The 15,918-nt window shown below is 33.1% G+C and overlaps 1 protein-coding gene across 3 annotated transcripts in view; it reads left to right on the plus strand.

Moving 5' to 3' along the window:
- Positions 1-15,918, plus strand: part of gnai3 (guanine nucleotide binding protein (G protein), alpha inhibiting activity polypeptide 3) — an 80,321-nt gene that overhangs the window by 54,689 nt on the left and 9,714 nt on the right. For all 3 annotated transcript variants that reach the window (XM_087262590.1, XM_087262591.1, NM_001111250.1), the window contains 5 exons: positions 4,067-4,109; positions 6,972-7,113; positions 10,872-11,029; positions 15,161-15,289; positions 15,369-15,498. In XM_087262590.1, coding sequence (XP_087118716.1) covers positions 4,105-4,109; positions 6,972-7,113; positions 10,872-11,029; positions 15,161-15,289; positions 15,369-15,498 — 564 coding nt within the window. In that variant the 5' untranslated portion in view covers positions 4,067-4,104. The remainder of the gene's footprint in view (positions 1-4,066; positions 4,110-6,971; positions 7,114-10,871; positions 11,030-15,160; positions 15,290-15,368; positions 15,499-15,918) is intronic.

The raw sequence follows: 15,918 nt of genomic DNA on the forward strand, positions 1-15,918 counted from the left end.
GTCGCCACAGTGGAATGAATCGCCACCCCAGCTGCCAGAAAAAAAAAAGTAAAATAACGGATTCTTTAACAGTGTAGTCATGTATGCAATTTATTTGTTGCGTCTAAGAAAAAAACAACACAGACTCATTGTGGATATGTACCCTTTTTACATTTCTGGAGAGCGGGAATTATGTAGCCAGAGGTACATTTGTCCGCATTTCTTCTTTAAAATAAACAATACGTTGCAGTATGATGCAGATATTAGTTGTGAAACTTTGCTAAATCACAAGAAAGTAACATAAAAAATGTATAAACAATATCTATAAAAAATATTATACACACCTAAAACTACAACTTACAAAATCCATTACATTTCTTTAAATTCAGCAACGTCAAGTCAGGTACTTTCTTTATCTTTTGAGTGGATATTCTTGAGAAAATATTCTATTATTATGCAATAGTGACATAAATCTTTTTTTTTTTTGTGAAGTTTTTCTTTAACCAGTCAAATTAAGGCATTTATACAGCACACATAAACAGGGTCTTACGATTTCCACAATGCAAAAAAACAAACAAACAAAGATATGGATGGAAATGCAGAATTCAGTAAAAATACACTAACTAAATCTTGGATGTATAAATGAAAATCAATTAATGCTCTACACATAATGGATGTGTCAAACTGGGATGTGGAGTTTGTGTCTTGTTAAAAAATACATATTTAATGTTAAAATACATGTTTAAAGAATGAGGAAAGACCATTTTTCTTCCTTATTTAACAGAAATAAAACTGACTTTAGAAAAAAAATATTATTTTGTTGGCTGCAGCATTACATCTTACTTTTGAATGTATACTCAAACCAATTTTAGTCTTTATAAATGATCATGATAATTCTTGCATTATATCATGAATTTGGGATCATATCAACTAGGGCTGCACAATGTATGGTTTCAGCGTCAATATCTCAATGTGAACCCCTGCAATAGTCACATTGCAAGATATGCAATGTTGAGTCTAAATTATATTTGACCAGGAACTACAGAATTGTTTTTAATGACTTTATATATTATTATATATTATATTTATATTTTAAATCTAATGTGATTTATGCAAAATGTTTTTGTTGTCTGGTTTCTAGTTCAAACATCTAAACTGTAAAGCAAAATCAAGATTGCTTTAATTTATTTTAATATTTATGGCAGAAAAATAAAATATTGCAATATCAGGTGTTTCCAATATTGTGCAGCCTTAAAATCAAGAGAGTGTAAAAGATAAAGTGTCTCTTTAGGGCTGTGTTTTAAGTCTTCCGATATGCTGCATTGTAATAGTTTTTTTACTCAAATACATTTCTGTTGTACTTCTAACTGAGAAAAATGTTCACTCAACATTCATCAGCCTATGATATCTCCATTGACCTTTTTCTTGTGCCGAGGTATTATCAGATTTGGGGACATTTTGGCTGTGGATCTCTCATTTGCAACATGCCTGTGGTTCAAGACATGTTCCACATAATTCTCCAGCCGAAGACCAACAGTCATTCCCTCTCCCTGCCATAAATTTGGGCTAATACGGCAGCATTCCACACCTCAGACGCTAGCAGAACATATCGACAGTGGACTTGCTGCATTTAACTGTAGACAAAAAGTAAAATAAAATATACATATCAAATATATATGCTTATTTATTCATTAATTTTGTATTTTTTAATAATTATTTAATAAAATTCATTTAATTTTGAACACTTGACCAAATTGACTATGTTTAAACAAATATGGATGCATTGGATTTTTTTAATGAATGAAAAGGTATTTTGTATGCAGAAAACTCCTAATTTTGCTAAGCAAATTGACATAATTAAATAAATATTAGATTATTTTATAAATAAATAAATAACATTATATGCAATTTTATAATAAATAATTTATATTAAAAATGAAATGAAATTTGGTTGCACCATTTTAAAATGTCCTTGTTGTTACAAAACCTATTTCTTTAACTAGTCAGTAATATTAACTACATTTGATTACTGTAAAGGGTTAAGTCTAAGGTCGTTTCCATATAATTAGTAATAATTAATTGTAATTACTATAGTAAATGCATGGAATAAGTGTTATAAGGACACCTTAAAATAAAGCATTACCATAAAAAATAAAACAAAACAAAAAAATAAATAATTTCTTATTGTTGTAGGTTATATCCCTTATGTAATGCAGTGGTTCCCAAAGTGGGGGATCGAGATTCGGGACCCCCATGGAGGGTCGCGGGACAAAGGCGGTGTTGTTTGGTGATTTTTAAAAGTCAATAAAAAAAGATAAAAATTCTATTTTTTTATTAGTAAAAAACAACAACATGCAAATTAAAAAGGCCATTCAATGATCTTTTTTTTCATAAGATTGGTTTGTTTATGTAGATTAACAACACCGCAAATAGCGTCAGCTGCAGCAGATTGATTTTATAGCTCCAGGGTAAATTTTCTGACACCTTTATAGCAATCAAAATAAATACAGGCCACAACTGAATATTGAATGTTGAAAAAAACAAAAATAGTCTTGTGCTGAAAACATTGTGCCTCTTTAGTTGAGGGTAATATTAAATTAAACAAAATAATAAATGACTATAAAAATTATATGGTTGTTAGACTGTTGCACTTTTTTCGTGTGTTGTCAATATGCTCGAGTTTAAATAGGCCCAATGTTTGTGTATTTATAACCACCTCCGAGGAGTTTGAGGGTCATGAGTCACTGGCATTGTTATTTTAGGGGTCGTGGGCTAAAAAGTTTGGGAACCCCTGATATAATGTGTGTGTAAAATATAGAGACTTATTTATTTTGGAAATTCTATTTGCATGCTTACTACATGCAACCACGTACAAATGAAAAGCAAGTGTGATAGGCATTACACAAAAAAACTAATTGTTCTTAAATATTGCAATGACCAGACAACTTCATTGAAAATGTATCATATAAATACACATCACTTTTTTGATAACTCTGTAACTGCAGGTTGATTATTAATATAATGTGTACTGTCCACCTTATACACAATATCTTAGCTCTTTCTGATTTTTGATTGTAATGTAATAACCTGCACCTTTAGTAAAGCTGCTTTGGAATAATAATAATTGTGAAAAGTGCCATTGACGTTATTCTGCGATGTGGAAGCGTGATTTTTTTGAGATTGTTTTAGAACTTCCAATTCAGTTGTCTATGGGAGATTAGGAAAAATAAACGTCAGAAAACGGTCAAACTACTTGCTCTACAAACAAGTATTTTCATGATTGCATAAAAGAATAAAAATATAATATGAAAATATCAGTTTGCAACATAAAGCAACATAACAAGCTATTTTTAATGTCTAAAAAGACATGAGACCCACCAGACGTCTTGAGCCAAAAAGATTTCAATGGCTGCAAATGCTCGTATAGGTGAAAAATAAGGTCTATATAAATAAACATGAAATGAATTCAGATGCTGAAGATTGAATCTTAATCAGAATGGCATGTTTTGAACAATCTAAAAGTATCTTTTTAGGTAGCAGACTTCAATATGTGCTAAAATAAGTCCTATAAAGCCTGCTAATTAGCGAATAAATGTTAAAAATATGTCCTATTCATTCTCGTTCTTCATTTCGCTCTTCAACTGAGAATCACAATACCAGATAACATTACTAATACACCACGCATCTTTTGGCCTGTTTGCTGATATTTATCCAATTTTTTTTTAGTTTTTTTTTGTGTGTGTTAGTTAACAAGCCGCCCAAGTGAGTCATTTGACTGGGTTTATAAAAAGCTCACCTATGGTGGCTTCTGCTGTCCTCACAAACACTTGGGCTGGGGGAACGAACATCAGAAAAAGCTTTCATCTTTAGGGCATTTAATCTTACCGTATGGCAAGCGCAACCCGAAATAGAGAGCTCGTTCTGCGGCTCATGCTGGGCTTGTGATGTGGGAGGCAGAGGTTGAAAGCTTCTATTCATCTAATGCAGACCTTCTCCTGAGCGTGTGATGTTCAGGGTCAGGACAATAAGCTGCATTTATCCATATCAACCTCATCAACAACACTTTCTGTTGGCTGTTCTCTTTTAGGTGCTGGGGAATCAGGGAAGAGTACTATCGTTAAGCAGATGAAGTGAGTGTTTTGTTTTTTTCGGTTTTATGTCATATGATGATATATGCAAGAATGAGGCTGGCAGTCAATGTTCCCTCTAGTTTTTGTGTGCTGAACCTTCCAGAATGTTCAAAGCAGTGATGCACAGTAGACCATTTATTCTCCATGATATATCATTGTTATGGAGTTGTGATTGTTTATTTGATTTTATAATTATTAATTGTATGTCATTTTGCTTTGGATTAAATATTATATGTAAATATATTTTATAAATAAACACCCCCCCCCCCACACACACACACACACACACATATATATATATATATATATATATATATATATAGTGTTAAAGTCAGAATTATTAGCCCCCCTTTGATTTTTTTTTCTTATTTAAGTATTTCCCAAATATGTTTAACGGCAAAAATTTTCACAATATGTCTAATAATATTTTTTTCTTTTACAACATTTTAAGGACAAAATTATTAGCCACTTTAAGCTAATTTTTTTCAGATTGTCTACAAAATAAACCATCGTTATACAATAACTTGCTTAATTACCTTGACCTGCCTAGATAACCTAATAAACCTAGTTAAGCCTTTAAAGGTCAAGTTAAGTTGTATAGTATTATAAAATAAAAATTTAATATATAAAATAAAATATTATTTACTTATTATTATTTACTTTGCCGAATTTTAACCAATATGTGATGTCCTGCCGCGTGCGATGCTGGTCTAATTCTGTGCCACCGCATAAGTATAGATGTATTAAAAAAATGAGAATATATGTACAGTTGAAGTCAGAATTATTAGACTCCTTTTTTTCTTCTTTTTAAAATATTAAGGAAATTTTCACAGTATGTCTAATAATATTTTTTTCTTCTGGGAAAAATCTTATTGGTTTTATTTCGGCTAGAATAAAAGCAGTTTTTAATTTTTTAAACGGCATGTTAGGGGCAAAATTATTGGCCCCTTTGAGCTATATTTTTTTCTCAATAATCTACAGAACAAACCACTGTTATACAATAACTTGCCTAATTACTCTAACCTGCCTAGTTAACCTAATTAACCTAGTTAGGTCTTTAAATGTCCCTTTAAGCTGTATAAAAGTGTCTTGAAAAATATCTAGTAAAATATTATTTAATGTCATCATGGCAATGATAAATAAATCAGTTATCAGAAATGAGTTATTAAAACTATTATGATTAGAAATGTGTTGAAAAAAATCTTCTCTTCATTAAACAGAAACTGCGGTCTAATAATTCTGACTTCAATATATATTGCAGAAAAACTAAAGTTTGCAATGTCAGATTTTTCATATATTGTTCATTTCTAACATGCATGTCGTATATAAATCGTATATATAGAGACTAAAGGAAGATACAAGGGAAGTGATATTTATGATTATATTAGTCTTTAATTTATGCATATGTATATTCCATTAATTATTACAGCATAAACATAATTATTGTTAATGTTTATGTTACTATAATAAATATTGTAAATAAATAATGAACACTTTTTTTTACTAAAGTCAGTGCAATTAGGTTTGTTTATAATCCTGATGTATTAGTATTGTTGTATATTATGTTATTGTTTTCAATTAAATTGCTTTACCAAATACACACACACACACACACACACACACAGCCACATTACACAAATGCATTAAATGACGAAACTGAAATGAATCAATATATAAAATAATTTTATATAATAAGTACTTTGGTAACGCTTCGCAATAAGGTTTCATTTGTTGACATTACTGTAGTTCAAGAATAATGAATAATAATAATAATTGTGAATAATAATATTGAGATTTGAACATGTTTGCTTTTATCTGCTTTAATCAAAAAAATAAGATGAGATTGCACTTATTTATTTTCATTTATTGCCTTTTGAACTTAAGGACTGCTGACGTACCTGATATACATTTAATTAGGGCTGCAAAAAGTATGACAGTGCTATATTTTGTTTTCTGCGATATTGCGATATAAATACAATTTCACTAGATGGATTGAATAGCCCTATTTGAAAACAATGTATTGATTGATTGGCATAATTTTGTAAGGGAACAAATCATGCATGAAATATAATATGCAAATATAAGAGGGAAATAAAAAGTGCTTTACTGTTTTATATTATTTAGGTACAGAAAAAAAGCCAAACTTAAAATAACACTGCAAAGACTTTTATATATGTACGTATGTATGTATGTATGTATGTGTGTGTGTGTGTGTGTGTGTGTGTGTGTGTGTGTGTGTGTGTGTGTGTGTGTGTGTGTGTGTGTGTGTATGTGTATGTGTATGTATGCATATATATATATATATATATATATATATATATATATATATATATATATATATATATATATATATATATATAATCCCAAACTACACAATTTCAACTCAACATTGCAGATTTTGTGCACATTGCGATATTGATGCTGAAACGATATTATGTTTAGCCCTACATTTATTGTTGAAAATTTGTTCAGCACAGTATCGAAACTGGTATCAAATATCATTTTTTTCAAGGTATTATATCAGAGTTGGAAATTCCAGTAATGTGACAGTTTATTATTAGCTCTGTTAACTAACACAGTATCTTATGAAACCTCATTGTAAAGTGTTTTCAACATATTTGAATAAAATGTGTAGATATAGAATTGATTAAAAATCGAAATTGTTCATTACCCTCATCTTGATTTCTTTTTGTATGCTGGTTTTGTTTTGATCCATGGAAACTAACACCAGATTTGTGAGGCTATTCATGCGCACAGCTTCGAGGGAACATTGCTGGCAGTTTTTATTGGATTTGGTTGATTTAATTGTTTTGCTTGATGTGCAGTAGATGTGGTTATCTCATCTGATTTGTTTGACTTCAGGATCATTCATGAAGATGGTTACTCAGAAGACGAGTGCAAGCAGTATAAAGTGGTGGTTTACAGCAACACTATCCAGTCCATCATTGCCATCATCAGGGCCATGGGACGATTAAAAATCGACTTTGGGGATCCGGCAAGAGCGGTGAGATTGAAACATGCACAAAGAAACACCCACAAATAATCATTTATTTTTTATTGTAGTGCCTGAATTTAGGGCTGGGCGATATGGCAAAAATGCAGTCTTGATAATTATTTTCCATATTGAACAATAGCAATATACATTTACATTTTTTTGTTAATGTTTACAGATTTAAAAGAGTACCTTAACAATAGCCCCTTTCACACAGTGATACGGTAAATATCCGACTTTACCTGTATTTTTAAAAAAAGCCCTGTTCACACAGGCGAGGACGTTATGGAATTTTCCCAGAAAAGACCGTTCACACATCCATTCCCAAATACCGGTAAATTCTGACATCATTCACCACAAATGAGCCTTAAACGGCTGCGCTTGTATTTGTAAACATTTGAGTACATTACAAACTCTGTGGATGATCAGTATTGTGATCAACTTCGATGAAAACATATGGAGGATCACTTTCGCATGTCGAGATGTTCATAATATGTGCGTGTGCATGCGCTCACAGGCACAAGCAAAACTTGAAGGTAAACAAACAGCGGCTTACCATAAGCATCTTATCGATGATTATTTACACAGTTGGCATTAAGAAGAACATATAAATGTTATCTGACTAACTTCTAGCAGCTAAATGCGTCTGGGATAATATTCAAAGGCTTTTATTCTCATAAACCACGCGGACGTAAACGCGTCTGACTGTTCTGATTGGCTAAAGCAGACGTCTCACGTCAGTACGTTCTAGATGTGCACGCACTCTTTCCGGCAATCTTCCTTCTGCATTCACACAGCACAGCATTCCGGCTAATTACCGGTAATGTTACAACTTCTCTTTCCGGAAAATAGCCAGAACGAATTTACCGGTATTTTCAAAAAGGACATGTTCACACATACAACCTTTCTGGAAAATTTCCGGTAATTTTCCGGAAAGGTCTGTATGTGTGAAAGGGGCTAATGACTGAAGCCACACATATTAGAGGGTACATTAAATAAATTGTTGGTGGCTAAAAAATTTGATACATCTCTAATATCAACACACTTTTAGATTCCCATTGTTGCACATTTCTGCTGTGTGATTGGCTCTTAGATCAATATGGAGTAAAAAAGTCCAGAGCTAATCATTGTTATTGCCATAGATTTTGCTGCGATTTGATTTAATATCACTTATCGGCCCAGCCCTACCTGAATTTAAGTGCAGTGATAAGATTTAAAAAATCACCCTCTGAGTTTAGTTCTTAAAAACATACTTTTTTTTCAGCCTTCCTGAGACCTTAACGTCATAATTGCTCAGCATTTCTAAATACACTAAGAATCTTGTGATGATTTTCACAGTTTGTCATATAAACATTTTTACCAAGAAATCTATATGTAAATGCCATGGGCGACACTAAATTGCTCAATTACTGAAAGAAATTAGATTTTATCATATTATTTTTGATATGTTATTGTTTAAGTAGACAATTTGGGTCTACTTTGAATGTATGTACAAAATTAATGATAATTGTAAAAAAAAATCACACAAAAACAAAGCAAGAGGTTGAGAAAGTTACTTTAAAAAAACTTACTTCAACTAATTCCTTTACTGAACTTCATTCCAGATGAGAAAGTACATGCTTTAAAAAGGAATTTGTAAAACATATAAATAAATAAATATATGTTTTATTTATATCTCTGACACTTGCTTCATTTATTGACTGTTATTGTGTTATTTTGTTAGATTACACAAGCTTAGTAACTTGATGAAAATTCTTTAAAATTATAACAATGCAACAAAATGTAATACCGAATGCAGCATGAATGAAATACTGTAATACCTTGTATGTTACACAAAGGGGTTCTCTAAAGGAAAACAACATTTGACACACAGAGATTTTTCAGAAATATTAGTTTTGTACTGTATTTCCCAGAAAGAAAGGCAAAATTGCATTGTTGGTAGAAAGCTACTGTTTTTCCACATTTTTAATGTTACAGGCTTATTCCAAAATGGATTAAATTAATTTTTTTCCTCAAAATTCTACACACAATACCCCATAATGACAATGTGAAAAAAGATTGTTTGAAATTGTTGAAAATTTATAAAAAAATAAAAAACCTGATATATGCAGGGCCTTTGCCATGAAGCTCTAAATTAAGCTGAGGTACATTCTGTTTCCACTGATCATTCCTGAGATTTTCTGCAGCTTAATTGGAGTTCACCTGTGGTAAATTCAGTTGATTGGACATAATTTGAAAAGGCAAACATCTGTCTGTGTAAGGTCCCTGGGTTGACAGTGCATGTCAAAGAACAAACCAAGCATTAGGACAAAGGAATTGGCTGTAGACCTTCGAGACAGGATTGTCTTGAGGCACAAGGCTGTAAAAGGTTACAGAAACATTTCTGCTGCTCTGAAAGTTCCAATAAGCACAGCGGCCTCCATCATCCATAAGTGGAAGTTGTTTGGAACCACCAGGACTCGTTCTAGAGCTGGCCGGCCATCTAAGCTGAGTGATCAGGGGAGATGGGCCTTAGTCAGAGAGGTGATAAATAACCCGATGGTCACTCTGTCTGAGCTCCAGCGTTTTTCTGTGGAGAGAGGAGAACCTTACAGAGGGACAACCATCTGTGCAGAAATCCACCAATCAGGCCTGTATGGTAGAGTGGCCAGACGGAAGCCTCTCCCCACCTGGAATTTGCCAAAAGGCATCTGAAGGACTCTCAGACCATAAGAAACAAAATTCTCTGGTCTGATGAGACTAAAATTGAACTCTTTGATGTAAATGCCAGGCTTTACATTTGGAGAAAACCAGGCACTGCTCATCACCAGGCTAATACCATCCCTACAGTGAAGCATGGTTGTGGCAGCATCATGCTGTGGGGATGTTTTTCAGCAGCAGGAACTGGAAGAGATCTAAAAATGGTTGTACACTGTCGCTTCCCATTCAACCTGACAGAGTTTGAGAGGTACTGCAAAGAAGAAAGGGCAAAAATTCGCAAAGACAGGTGTGCCAAGCTTGTGGCATCATATTCAAAAATACTTGAGGCTGTATTTGCTGCTAAAGGTGCATTAACAAAGTATTGAGCGAAGGCTGTAAATACTGATGCACATGTGATTTTTCAGGTTTTTGATATTTAATAAATTTGAAAAATGTAAACAAAAAATCTTTTTTCACATTGTCATTCTGGGGTATTTTGTGTAGAATTTTGAGGAAATAAATGAATTGAATCCATTTTGGAATAAGGCTGTAACAAAAAAAGTGAAAAAAGTGAAGCACTATTCATATTTTCCGAATGCACTGTATTAAGTCACATTTCATAATTTCATTCAGAAATAAAGTAAAAAAAAAACATTACAATTGTATTTTAGTTTCTCTCGCATTTCAAAACATTTTAAATTTCAGTATTCAGAACAGAAAATACATGTTTTTTTAAAAACATAACCAGAAATTATTGTGGCCATGACATTCACTGTCATATCAAATGTTTTATGAATTTTAAACTTAGAAAGAATCAAAGTGAAACTTAAACTAGCGGAGTGTGGGAAATATGCTCTACAAATATTCACATGCCTCTCTCTCGGCATCAATCCAAATGTAATGAGCTTTGCGAATCTTTTGCTTTCTTGCCATTAACTTGGTTTAGATGATAAAAAAAACACTCACAATCTCATGAATTATTGATTTGAGTCATTTGAAAGAAGTAACAAACTTCACTTTCAGAGCGGAAAGTAACAGACAGCTATCATGCGTCATGTTTTTTAGAGTGATGTTTTTGTGTTGAACATCAGGATGATGCCCGTCAGCTGTTTGTGCTCGCTGGCACTGCTGAGGAAGGGGTGATGACGGCTGATCTCTCCGGGGTCATCCGCCGGCTGTGGAAGGATGAAGGAGTACAGATGTGTTTCGTCAGGTCACGAGAGTATCAACTCAACGATTCTGCAGCCTAGTAAGTGCACATCCTTAGAGCATGTTAACATGTTTGACGATAACCAGAAAGTGTGCAAATAATATATAAATATATCATTTGTGTTTACACTTTAATGGCTGCTCTATTGTGGAAAAAGTCATGATCATTTTTTTGTTCATTATTGCAATCACAATTATTTAAAATAATTATAAGTTGTCTATATAGCCAAAACTTTATTTTGATTGATTTATACTCATAAATGTATACTGTATGTATTTATTTTTTATTTTTTGTAAATAAGATTGCTATTACACCTGTATATTTTAGAGGAATGAATGCAGATTGCTGGAAAGGGGGGCATGTGATGCAATAATCGTTTAATCTTGATTACTGTTTTTTCATAAGTGTTGAAAGCGTAATTGAAATACAGTGGAAGTCAGAATTATTAGCCCCCCTGAATTATTAGCCCCCTGTTTATTCCCCCCCCCCCAATTTCTGCTTAACGGAGAGAAGATTTTTTCAACACATTTCTAAACATAATTATTTTAATAACTCATTTCTAATAGCTGATATAATTTATTTTTGCCATGATGACAGTAAATAATATTTGACTAGATATTTTTCAAGACACTTTTATACAGCTTAAAGTGACATTTAAAGGCTTAACTAGGGTAATAAGGTTAACTAGGCAGGTTAGGGTAATTAGGTTAAGTTATTAATTTAATTAAGTTATTGTATAATGATGGTTTGTTCTGTAGACTATCGAAAAATATGTAGCTTAAGGGGGCTAATATTTTGACCTTAAAATGGTTTAGAAAAAATATAAAACTGCTTTTATTCTAGCCAAAATAAAACAAATAAGATTTTCCCCTGAAGAAAAAATATTATCAGACATGCTGTGAAAATTTCCTTCATCTGTTGAACATAATTTTGGGAAATATTTAAAAAAGATTTTTTTTTTTCTGACTTTAACTGTATATACCTGTATATTACTGTATATATTGCTGTTTTTTTCTTTGTTATATGATAGTAGTGACCTTCATAAATATTTACCTGTTCAAATAGTTATTAGGTAAACTGTTTAAAGAACACTTGGCTTTAAGTAAACAATTAATCAAAGATTTAATTTGGCTTTTAACATTTGATGGTAATGTATCAAATATTCTCGCAAATAGTGTCCATAAAATCATTGAGTTTTTGTGAATTTTTGTGAGAGTTTTCTGAATGAGTTTTTTTTGAGGCACAGGTACAGTTGATCGAGAGCCATCTTGCTTGTGCAAACTTGCTCCGCTTTTTTACTTGGTGGATTCCAGCGCATTGACTGTGGGGAGATTTGTGGCTTTCTCAATTGCATTGCACAACTTTTTTCCCCCCAGATTTTTCCATGTTATAGTCATTACTTTGCTCTGTTTTCAGCTTTGGTAGCCACTAAGAATGTTTCCAGTGATAATAATCAACAGCAAACCAGGTCTTCCAGTGAGAGAGAAACAGAGGGCTTTTTCATTATGATGTAGTCCTCTTTATTTTAGCAACTGTAATAATTTGGAAACAGCAGGCTTTCTGCATTGATTCCAGACATAATATTAGGAGAACAATTACACTAAAGTTCAAAAGTTTGATGTTGCTTAGATTTTTACTGAAAGGGGTCATGAACTGCTTTTCTATTATTTTGTGCTGTTCTTTGAGTTTGTACTTCACTATAATTTCAAGAGTTCACACTTAGATAATGCTTGACTATTTAAGCTAGTTTGGCATGCTGTCCCGGGAGAGAACCCTGAGCTCGGTGATAGATGAGCCCAAACTTCACTTAATAGTTGATTTTCTGTCCTGTTTTGACTCTCCTCATTAGAACGATTTGTTTGAATAGGGATGGCAGATTGTAGACACATAAGTAAATTGGTAACAGCCACTGCTACCATTGGATAACAGTTTTGGATATTTTGAAAGGACAAGCATGTTGATGTAAACTTGTGGATTTGTGTTTGACAGTCTACATGCTTCGGAGTTGGATGCTAAAATGGCTAAACACTCGTTGCATTTCAAACAGTGTAATCACCAATAAAGCAGTAGTGACTGCATGTAATAAAAATTGATTGTCTAATTGCCTAGTTAGATCTCTCTGTATTTACCTACTTCAATCATGAATGAGTAGGCTAAGCTAAACAGACATCAGACATCTAAACAGTGATGTAATAGCAGGTTGATCTTTTGAAGAAGCAGAGCAACCGAAAGTTCTGTGTTTTTGACAATGTTGCAAGTTCACTAAAAGCTGGCTGAAATTATTAGCTAAATAAAACAATTTTTTTACATGAATATTTAATAATAATAACTTCTTATAATATATTTATTGCAATAAACATTTTATAGGCCTATTTCCTTTTAGTAGGAGTATTAGATTTATAGGTGTCCATTGTAATTCTTATGCATCAAATGTGCACTCCAAACTTTTTCTTGATTGCGTCATGTTGAATTCTTCTTTCATCATTTGCAGTGTTTCCAAATTATATTATTTGTTTTTTTTTTCTTAACAATAATTTATCTTTGTGTTATATTATTTTTTTGTGGCGGTTCATTCTGCTGTGGCGACCCCTGATAAATATAGGAACTAAGCTGAAGTCAAAATGAATGGATCAATTATTTTCTGTAAAGCTGCTACTGGCCATGACACGTTCACAACTAAATGGTTGTAAGAGATGTGCTTAAGGTATTATATGCAGCATCCTTGATTTATTCCTGTAGGTAAGGCAAGATCTTCTATTAAGGTTCATACTGAGAAGGAAAATGTGCTTAATGCATTATAAAGCTTGGAGTATTAGAAACGGTAATCAGTATCGGCCAATCACCATGAAAAGGAATCCCCCCACAAAGCTGAAAACCTAGGGAACACCGCTATGTGACCTCGCATTGTTTCACTTCTCACGTGTGTTTGATTGTGAGATGTAGTTTGCATATCGAGACGTAAAGTTGTCAGCGATTCTTCTTATTGTAAAGTCATGCAGTGTGAAACCCTGTCACCGATCCATCTTGCAGTGTAAACAAAGCAGCGATGGAACGCTGCCCCAAATAGTTATGCAGTGTGAAAACAACTGTGACATGACTACTTTAAAACTTGTGCAGTCTGAACTCGGCAAAAGAGGCATTATAAATGTGGAGTTTTAGGATGAGCAAATGAAAACCTTTGTCTTCATTGACTGTCTTCTTCTGAGACACGTTTTGACATTTTTAGTATTTCACAGAGCTGTTTTGAATCCGCCACTATGGTACAACATAGGCTTTGAAAAGAGCCCAGTCATATTTGAATTTTAAGCAGCAGTAACCAAAACTGCACATTTTGGATCAAAGCCTGAAAGGGACAGTTTCACAGAGTTATAAAACATTATTTGTGTGGTATTTTTGAGCTGAGACTTCACATATACACTCTAGGGACATCAGAAACCTTTTTACATCATGATGCCCTTTAAGGATCACAGGCCACTGAAGACTTAATCCTATAATAAAACAGTAACATGATGCATGTCATGATTTTTCCAAGTACAATGTGATTTTGCCAAGTAAAATTCTGGATTACAATCTATGTTGATCCTGGAACATCATTTTTGTTCGAAAATGTAATCCATACCTATTCCTTACCCCTAAACCCAACCATAACTGTAAATTATTCCCAAAATCAATAGGCAAATAAGAGTTAGATAACAATCATGTAGAAGTACATAACCCTAACCGTAAGCCTAAACTTAACATAAATGGTAAACATATCCCTTAATTCTGATTGGCTGATTAGAATGTTGTGCCAGGATCAACATACAGTAGATGTTAATCCAGGAATATGTCCTACTTGGTGAAATCAGGTTAGAGGTAACATAACATATAAAATATGACATAAAAGATAATAAAATAAATAAAGAAATGTGAATAACATATAATAAAATAATCCAAATTATACACAAAGTATGCATGTCGGTTTCAGCACAGGTGCATCTTTTTATTATGTTTTCCAGCTTATAGTTGTCTTTAGATAAAGTACATTTAATATAATGAAAATAAAGAGGTTTTAATGTGGTGATTTATTTAAAACTGCCCTTCTAAATGCTTTTAAATTAGTCTGACATTTTCGTTGCTTTTTGAAGTGGTTCACTCAACACTGCTCACTATGATTTGTCTCTTGTCCAGCTATTTGAATGATCTGGAAAGGATATCACAGCCCACCTACACACCCACTCAACAAGATGTGCTGAGGACTCGGGTCAAGACCACTGGCATTGTAGAAACACACTTCACCTTCAAAGAGCTCTATTTCAAGTTAGTCTTTGCCTTTTCTTTCTTGCTTGCTTTCTTTTTTTGTGTCCTGATCGCTGTACACTGCTTTTTTCCCGAAAAGGATGTTTGATGTGGGTGGCCAGCGTTCTGAGCGGAAGAAGTGGATTCATTGTTTTGAAGGAGTCACTGCCATCATCTTCTGTGTGGCGCTCAGCGACTATGACCTGGTGCTTGCTGAGGATGAAGAGATGGTGAGTTTCCCTCACAGGTGCTTAACCCTACAGTTAGGCGGTTAGCTAAAACCACATGAGACGCTTATTTGATATGATAAATTACCATGTTGTCTTGACAAAATTTAAGGTCACACTTTATTTTAATGGTCCATTATTGAATTAAGTTAAATTGCATCTACATGCCAACTAATTCTCAATAGATTAATGTATGTATTACATTAATACTAATTATGTAATGATTAGTAAATGTATCTTACTTCCTTTTTCTAAATGCTACCTCCCGTTGACCTGTCATCCCCTGAAATGTGATGTTTGTGTATGGTCGGGGGGGGGGGGTCCTATTTCACTACATGACAGTGTATTTGACTACATGGAAGTGTATGTGACAAATAAAGGCCATTGATTGATTGATTGATTGATTGATTGATTGATTGGTTG

The sequence above is a fragment of the Danio rerio genome, chromosome 8 (assembly GCF_052040795.2).
Source record: "Danio rerio strain M-AB ecotype USA chromosome 8, GRCz13ab, whole genome shotgun sequence".
In the NCBI taxonomy this organism is placed as follows: Eukaryota; Metazoa; Chordata; class Actinopteri; order Cypriniformes; family Danionidae; genus Danio; species Danio rerio.